This window comes from Saccostrea cucullata, unplaced genomic scaffold (assembly GCF_032062105.1).
Source record: "Saccostrea cucullata isolate Sc308-1 unplaced genomic scaffold, CSIRO_AGI_Scuc_v1 ctg43, whole genome shotgun sequence".
Lineage (NCBI taxonomy): Eukaryota > Metazoa > Mollusca > Bivalvia > Ostreida > Ostreidae > Saccostrea > Saccostrea cuccullata.
The window spans coordinates 158,676-167,769 of record NW_026934231.1 but is presented as its reverse complement, the minus strand read 5'-3'; the positions used below and the strand labels follow the sequence as shown (position 1 = coordinate 167,769).

At 34.7% G+C, this 9,094-nt stretch overlaps 1 protein-coding gene across 1 annotated transcript; it reads right to left on the bottom strand.

Moving 5' to 3' along the window:
- Positions 1-4,337: 4,337 nt before the first annotated feature.
- Positions 4,338-8,258, bottom strand: LOC134240262 (uncharacterized). Its single transcript, XM_062722357.1, has 10 exons — positions 8,063-8,258; positions 7,448-7,563; positions 7,070-7,224; positions 6,402-6,551; positions 6,118-6,247; positions 5,505-5,627; positions 5,237-5,351; positions 5,036-5,104; positions 4,715-4,815; positions 4,338-4,594 (listed from the first exon to the last, which is right to left on the bottom strand). The coding sequence occupies exons 1-10, from the start codon at positions 8,153-8,155 to the stop codon at positions 4,474-4,476; spliced, it is 1,173 nt and encodes a 390-aa protein (XP_062578341.1). The 5' UTR covers positions 8,156-8,258; the 3' UTR covers positions 4,338-4,473.
- Between the last annotated feature and the right edge of the window lie 836 nt (positions 8,259-9,094).

Below are 9,094 nucleotides of genomic sequence, written 5' to 3'. Positions count from 1 at the left end.
CGCCCACACAAATACAATATAGGCATGTGGGATTTTAAATTTACATCAAACAGCTTAAAGCTGCCAAACAGTTCATTTAATAAATAAGTAGTGCAGTTCAAAGGTTGAAGCAGGTAAGAATTATCAGAATTATAGATTTTCAAAACTCCACAAAGATATATATTTATAATATTTACATTCATATACCATGTATACTGCTTGTGAATATTCAAGAAAAAAATTATAATCTAAGTCAAAAATATTTTAGGGAGAGAGAAGATACGTATTTTTTTTTTAAAGGATTCTATCAATGAATTTATTAATATCATTTTCAATAATCCATAAGTGAAAAAAGAATTAGATAGATTACATGATCAGTACCCTGCTGACAAAGCAGGTAACAACATTGTTCTTCGTTTGTAAGGCTCATTATATAAATTGTAATTTAGAGGTACTTGGATTTAATTTTTCTACAAGTGGTAATCCAACTTATACTCATAGTTCCCTTTCTAAGGAAGAAATTCTTTAAAATCATATGTCAGCTTTGAATATTTTTAATATCCCGAAGAACCAAAATGATCTTGAACTACCATATATATATTGGATTCCGAAACTTCATAAGAACCCTTACAAACAAAGATACAGTGCGGGTTCCAGTAAATGTTCAATAAAGCCTCTTTCTTTACTCCTTACTAAGATATTGACAGTTGTGAAGGAAAAACTTCAAGAGTACTGTGCAACAATATATTCAAGAAGTGTTGTGAATCAGATGTGGATACTCAAAAATTCCAAAGAACTTATGGACAATTTGAAATCACAAGATTTTACCAAAGTCTTAACAGCTTAAAAAATTATGGCTTTTTAACTTTATACATAACATAAGGTCCAGGCTTTTTGATATCACTGACAGCTGCTTTTTTTCAATAAAAATGGAACGCGTAAATTTAATTACTTGTTGGACATTTGCAAAATTATTTTGTTAAAACAGATTCTGATTGCACACATAAGTACTCTGAATTTGACATAAATTTGCTTGAATTTCTGATTGACAATATCTATGTGGTTTTTGGATACCAGGTCTTCCAACAATCTATTGGAATTCCCATGGGTACCAATTGCGCTCCGTTATTAGCAGACCTATTTTTGTATTCATATGAAGCAGAATTTGTGCAAAATCTTATGCGTGAAAAGAAGAAAACACTTGATGTGGCCTTCAACTCAACATTTAGATATATCGACGACGTATTGTCAATTAACAATGATAATTTCCATTCTTATGTCGATACGATATAAGTATCCTGGTAAGCTTGAGATAAAAGATACCACAGAGTCTGACACATCTGTTTCATACTTCTCTACGATAAACGTGATGACTTTAACTTTTCTACCGTCAACTTCCCTTACGCAGCAATATACCTTCATAACCTGCATACGGAGTGTATATATCTCAGTTGATTCGATACGCAAGAGCATGATCTATGTATGAACAATTTCTAAAACGAGGTAAATTATTGACAAACAAGTTGATGAAACAAGAATACAAGTCACGTTTAAAAGTCATCATTTCGTAAGTTCGGAGTGGGAAGGGCCCTGGAGCAGATCAAATAACAGCAAAGATGTTAAAGGCAGACCTTGATAGGAGCAGTCAGGAACTGAAGTGCACATTTAACCAGATATGGAAGGAGGAAACGGTGCCCAAAGAATGGAAAGAATGGACCAGAGGACTGATCTGTAAAATTCCCAAGACAGGCACCTTCCGGGACTGCAGCAACTGGAGTGGTGTCACGTTGCTGCCCCTAGCCAGCAAAGCACTCAATAGGATCATCATCAACAGAATACAGACTGGAGTTGACAGCACTCTTAGGAAAGAGCAGGCAGGGTTCTAGAGAGGGGAGGGACTGTCAACCAGATCTTTATCCTTAAGAACATCCTGGAACAAGTCAATGAGTGGAATGCTATACTGTAAATCCATTTGTGGACTTTGAGAAAGCTTTCGACTCGGTGCACAGAGACAGCCTTTGGGTCATCAGAAGAAATATGGAATACGCAGAAAACTGATTACGATGGTCAAAGCCCTGTATGACAATTTTCAGTGTGCTGTGATTGATGACAATGAGACCACAGACCCTTTTCCTGTGATGACTTGTATCAAGCAAGGATGCTGCATGTTAGGCTCTTTGTTCCTCCTAGTGATAGACTGGTTGATGCAACAGACTGTCAGAGGAAACAGAACAGGAATTAGATGGAACTTCACCACTATGCTTGAAGACCTTGACTTTGCGGACGACATTGCTCTATATTGTCATCAGCAATGAACCATATTCGGTGTAAAACAACAAAACTGGAAGAAAACTCACTCCACAAAAGTTGGGTTGAAGCTGAATGCCAAGAAGTGCAAAATGATGAAGATAAATAGCAAGAGTGAAATCAACCTGACAGTCGGAAACAACGAAGCCGACGAGTTAGACAGCTTTTCATACCTCGGCACCAATGTCACCAAGCTTAAGGATAGAGGAGGAACTGCAGACATCAGGAAGAGGATAGTACTGGCCGGTGTATCATTCAGGAGACTAGCCAACATCTGGAACACTACAGACATCAGTAGAAAGTTAAAAGTCTCCCTCTTTAAGGTACACCTTTACTCAGATGACTAAAAATTCCACTGATAAGAACGAAAAACCACCTATTGCACATTGTACCACCTATGATTCTTGTGTTAAATTTCAATTTCAATTTCAGATAACTAGGTCAATTACCTACTTTTCATGCTGGTGGCCCCTGAGTACCCCAATTTTTTGACTTATTATATTATGTCGTTTTCACAAGATAATTTCTCGTGTTCACAAGATAATATCTCGTTTTCACAAGATAATATCTCGTTTTCACAAGATATTATGTCGTTTTCACAAGATAATTTCTCGTTTTCACAAGAAATTATCTCGTTTTCACAAGATAATATCTCGTTTTCACAAGATGATATCTCGTTTTCACAAGGTATTATCTCGTTTTCACAAGATAATGTCTCGTTTTCACAAGATAATTTCTCGTTTTCACAAGAAATTATCTCGTTTTCACAAGATAATATCTCGTTTTCACAAGATAATTTCTCGTTTTCACAAGATATTATCTCGTTTTCACAAGATAATATCTCGTTTTCACAAGATAATATCTCGTTTTCACAAGATATTATCTCGTTTTCACAAGGTAATTATGTCGTTTTCACAAGATAATTTTTTTCTTGTATTTAAAAAACAATATTTGCGTTGTCCTAAATATACCAAAGTAGAGACGTACTAAAAAGAGTATATTGTTTTATAATTGGATGTTTACTAGAAAAATCCATATAAGTAGTAAAAATACTTGATGATACAAAAAAAGACTAATTTTTCTATCGCCAGCTTTCTTTTTTGTGTAGCAATACATCATTATCACCTGCATGTGGAGTATATGTTTCCCAGCTAGGTTCAATAAAGTTCTACGTACAAACAGTGTCTTAAACTACGCAAGCTTTTAGTTTATGATGCAAGAATATCAAGTTTACTTTTCGCTAATGTTATCCAAGAACCTTGTGTTAGCAAATACATTCTATGATTTCTACATTTCTTTCCTTAGGTTAAATGGTGAATGACGTTTTTCAAAAAAATTGTTGAGCCATTATTTTCACACTGAGATGACTACGTAACAGATTTTTTTCCCGTATCTCTGACAATGGAAAAGAGCACACGGTGGGTGTGACTTGTGATGCTTACGCCTCTATGGCTGCTTATCCAAATCCTATAAATGTTGGCTCTCCTTCAAATTTTTATTTTTTCCATGCACTTCTTCAGGAGTTTGCCTTAAGTTCTGTACATTATTTTAATATTTTATCATACAACATTTACATTTTATAATGTCTTTGTCCGAGATAAAATTACAAATTGTAAATTTTAGAATAATCTCTACATCAATCTTATGGTTTATCGATAGGCGAGGTTAAAAAAAATCACATGCAGGGCGGGACAAATAGAGACAGAAAGGGGAGCTTGTAGCAAGTGGGTCTGCGGAATCAAAAGCATGTAAATAAAAGGAATATCTGTCAGATTTTTTGATTTCATGACGATGATCAATCGATTGGCTTGTTAATCTTGATAATTTTATGCAAATTATCACTTAAGCGACTCGATTGATCAAATCATGAAATAAAAAAAATTTTTAGACAGTTTTTCATTCATTAAAAGCACTTCCTGGATAAATGCCACTTGATAATGTTCTCACTTCACCAGAAGCATTCTCTTCGATCCAAGAAATTTTACGCAATGCCAGAAGCTTTCTCGGTGAAAATAAAATAATTTATTTGTAACAAATATAAATATGACCGTTTATTTGTTACTTACACAATATAACATGTATACAATAAAAATCTAGAATATAAATAGTTTTTCATAAGAACTACCATGTCTATAAATGCACCGTAATGCACCGTGTTGACATACAGTTATGACAACCAAATAAAAATTATTTGAGGTACGTCCTAATCACAGCTGATAATTTATCTATTCCCTCCTCTATTTTGTCCACTGTACAGATGCTCATGGAGAGGCGGATATAATTCCTAAATCCTCCAGTTGCTGATGCTCTGTCAACAAAACAAAGAATAAATTCACGTCCCAGTATTTCACATTAATGCACCATAATAGACGAGGTTTATATGATCCACTTTGCTGAGTAAAAGAAACTGTGATAAAATGTTACTTACATAGTACCAACTTGTACAAGAATATGATTTTCTTTGGCTTTTTCACAAAGATCTGCTGCATCCATGTTTTCTGGTAGTTTTATCCAAATGAAAAAACCACCCTGAAATTAGAAACAAGAAGCCTATGTACACTATATTGTTCACTGGCTCGGCACATCTCGATTTAGATAATAAATTATTAAAACTTTAACATATATACACTGTACTTGTCTTCTCTGAACTATATATTAGAAATTTTGACCAAAGAGGTCCCAACTAAGCGATAGATTCTTATTGAAAGAGACAAAAATGAACTTGGTTATATTTTTGGATACAACTTACAGTTGGTTCAACAAAGGACACCGGGAGTTGGTTTTCCTTTAAACGGCGACATGCTCTTTTGATTCTCTCCTAATTTATTTAAAAAGTTAAATATATTGTTTTTTACTATTGGCTACATATTTTGAGAAGATAATTAATTCACAAGATTTAAAACATTGAGATACACTTGATAAAAAGACAAACAAAAATAAAAATCCTCACGCCGTATAATTTTTGCAGTCTCTTTATGTTTGATTGTACAAGACCAAGCTCCAATGCCTTTGCAACTACACAAGACATGTAATGGTTATAACAGAACCCACTTGTTGTAGTGTAACTGTAAAAAGGACAAATTTTACAATTCAGAAGATTATACAAAAGTGATTCAACAATAAATATAGTGAGACTACAGAGGCAAACTCTTTAGAATTATATACCACCGGTTGTTCAGAGCAAAATCATTCATAGATGTGCGACTTTGAGAACTCACCAGTCTATCAACATTTTGACAATTCTAGGCGAGGTCTCTATCCACCCCACACGTAAACCTGGAGAAAAAATCTTGGAGAAAGTACAGTTTGACAAGGTGTGTCCTTGAAAGTCCGGATCATCCCTGAATATAGAACAAAAAGTTATAAATACTTTACTTGGATACGTTTATAAGGAAAGGAATCTCGATTCAAATAAAATGCTTTACTTTATATTAGAATTAAAATTGTTCAACACTAACCTAATCAGTAAATGACGTCGAGACTGAAAACTTGATTTTTCTGTAGCTAAAGTATTGATCTGCCACATTTTTCTTACTAAAGAAGGATTGTGATTAAAAAAGCATTGCACCGAGCTGCGACTATCATAAATGTTCACAAAAATCCTATAAATGTAAGATGCTTTGGTACACGTAAAATTCTAATATAACCTTGCATCACAAATTGTTGTATTGTCTAAAATTCTGTTACAAGGAGAAATTTGTCAAATGAATTGAAATCTCTAGCGGTTCTCTACATGATTCTGTTTGTGTTTTAGAGTTTAAATGGGACACCTGTTGATCATGTGAACTTAACCATTTACAATAATTAAGAGACTATGATAACAGGACCTACTTTTTGTCGTAAGAGAAGAGTCTGGGTGGAGGTACACCGTCGTTGGTGTATGTCAACAGATTATAGACGTCTTCACCGAACAACAACATGTCATACTGTCTGGCCAAAGAAACAAGACGCCGGCACTTTTCTACAATCAAAATACTTTTAAAATATTTAGATTATTTTTTTTTTGACAAAGATTCACGAATGTGAAAGAAAAGTGAGCACTGATATGTTCAAACAGATTCACATGTTTAGATGAACTTTTTTTCTAAGGTTGATCTCTGATTGAGTTTTCCAACCTGGTGAAAGACAGGATCCCGTAGGATTGTGATGGACTGTCATGGTGTACAACATCCGGCGGAAGGGACTTTTTGTTTTTGTGGGAGCGGGTGTTTCCTGTAACAGTTTCTCTAGAGCCGTAACGTCTATACCATCATCCTCTGTCGGAACTAAGGATAAAACATTGACTGGGATCAAAGGTATGACGATCTAGTTTTAATGGACTTAAAGAACGAAACTTCATGAGGCCGTTATGTTTTCTTTACTTTCTTAAGAATCACTCTGATTCTTTACAAAAGTACTTTGAAGTTCATTTTAAGGATACTGGAGTTCCTCATTGACAACATTAAAACGGTTTTTGGAAAGATCTTCCAAAACATTATTGGAAATCCTATGGGCACTAAGTATGTTCCGTTTTAGCTGACCTATTATTTTAAATTCTATAAAGCAGAATTTATTTAAAAACGTGTACATGAGAAGAAGATACTTGATGAGGCCCAAAACTCGAAATTTAGATATATCGACGATGTATTATCCATTAACAATACATGTAGCTACTTCCATTCACATGTTGATTCGATATATCCAAGAAGAAAACTTGAAATAAAAGACTCCAAAAAGTTAACATTAACACTTGATCATATACTAGTATATTTTAATCTTCCATATAGAAGTTGAATTTTAATACCAGGAATCACTTGATGTCCAAAGTCATCTTTAAACATCCCAAGAGCGAGGAAAAATGAAGGATCTTCGACAAAGATGGGCACATCTTTACCCAACAGTACAGTAGTTACCAGGTGTATCCCGTGAGTAGCTCCAACGGTGATGAAGAGATTATCACTTAAAAAGGTAAAAAAAAAAGGTGATTAGTTTGGTATTGTAAAGACTAATTTTACAGATTATTAGAATGGAGTATAGATTGATAAAAGCTAGGTACATGTATATTATAATTATGTAGAGATTTTGCATATCAAGCGAAAAGACAGGGATGGAGAACTGTATATTCACATGTACTTTACCAATCATGAAGTGCTTTGCAATTTTTTTTTAAATTGAATTTTACCTTTCAACTTTGTCCCTATACTGAGCTGTCAAAAATTTCGCCAGTTGACCTCTGACCTCTGGAGCTCCGGATGGAGGCCCGTAATCAAACAACGCATGCTCGTCCACCTCCCCTGTCTATAAACACGATTTAGGATATATTACTGTAACATTTTAAAATTAAAGCGTATTGGATTTGAATTTGTTCATATTCAGTGTGCATATTGGCTCTTATTGCTGCAAGAATGTTGAGATACACGGTGTATTTTGAGACCACCATATTTGCCTACAATTATGAGGGATATGTTACTTAAGAGGACATTATTATCATTAGGTATTAATTTACAGTATGCGTGTGACTTGATTGAAGGGCTATAGCAAGTAACATTCCTGCTTTGGTCTCCACTTATAATTACTTAGAATAGATATAATTTATATTCGGGTGAACACAGTGAAGCATCATATAGCCACTGAGGATATGGAACCTTAAGCAAAGATTTTAGGAATGGGAAGTTCTGTTGGTTATCCAATCGACTGTCAGGGAAAAAAACGCTCAGTGCTTTTTGTCTCACGAAAATGATTGCTTACCCAGGCGAATCCCTGAATTTAAAACCGTTATGTTTATTTCTGTTCTTACCAGAAGTTCCTGTGTGGCTCGTAGAAGAATGTCTTTACATCCGGCTACCGCCTCAGGACCAGGCCCCCCAAACACAAAGTCAATGTCGGTCATGTCCGCCGTTATCTCTCACTGATAACTCGACTAGCTCGTATCAGAGGGAACATTTACATACGACGTGTACCTGAATTAAAATTGAAATGTAAAGGTAGGTCACATAACCCGCAACCCAAGTTTATGCTGGTGTTTATCATTAATATACATGTATACAAAATATATAGAGAGACCTCTGCGTGATAGAAATTGACTTTGATTTACCGATTGAATGTATGTTCTTTTATAGGGGAGGCCTAGAACATCATGACAGTTTAAAGTGAGATGAAAGCTATGCGTCAGACCTAAGTATCATTGACTAGGCTAGACAAGAGTGGAGGAAGTTTGTTGCTGCCTTACACACCACAAGGTGTAAAGGATGATGATGATGATGATGATGATAGTCTTAAACGCATTCTACCCCAATAATCTTTTTTAAAATATATTTCTAGCATTACAATTCACTCAGTTGTTCAAATAAGAAGAACATACTCCATAAACAGGAAAGTTAGAAAAAAGTTTTTGTTCATACACTTTTTATGACCTCAATAAGGATGTCATCTCTAAGTCGAAGCTCTCAAAACAAGAACAAGTGATTATGTGAAAAAAACACGTATAATCAAACTCAAACGATGAATTAATTAAATATGACATATGAAAAGGGTGAAGAAAAAGAAAAGTGATCGATCTAGTAAAATATTCTGATACTTAATATAAATCTATGAAGAAGGCATAAACATGGACCCCTGGAAATTCCAGAGGTTGAATCAGGTGCCTAAGAGTAGTAGGCCTAATCATCCCCTGTCGGTCTATTAACCATATTCGCCGTAAACCCTCTGTATTGATCAGGTAGAGACGGAGCATTCTGTAGCCAATCTTAGTATAAATACAAAACCTGACAGCTTGTATGAAACAAGTCATCCAAACTAAGACCCAGTGGTAGTCATATTTGTTTACAAA

Coding starts and splice junctions, on each gene's coding strand:
- LOC134240262 (XM_062722357.1), bottom strand. CDS start 8,155: ATGACCGACATTGACTTTGTGTTTGGGGGGCCTGGTCCTGAGGCGGTA. Junction 6,552..7,069: donor TGGACATCAAGTGATTCCTG/GTATTAAAATTC, acceptor TTTTATCCTTAG/TTCCGACAGAGGATGATGGT. Junction 5,628..6,117: donor CTCTTCTCTTACGACAAAAA/GTAGGTCCTGTT, acceptor TTCTATATTCAG/GGATGATCCGGACTTTCAAG.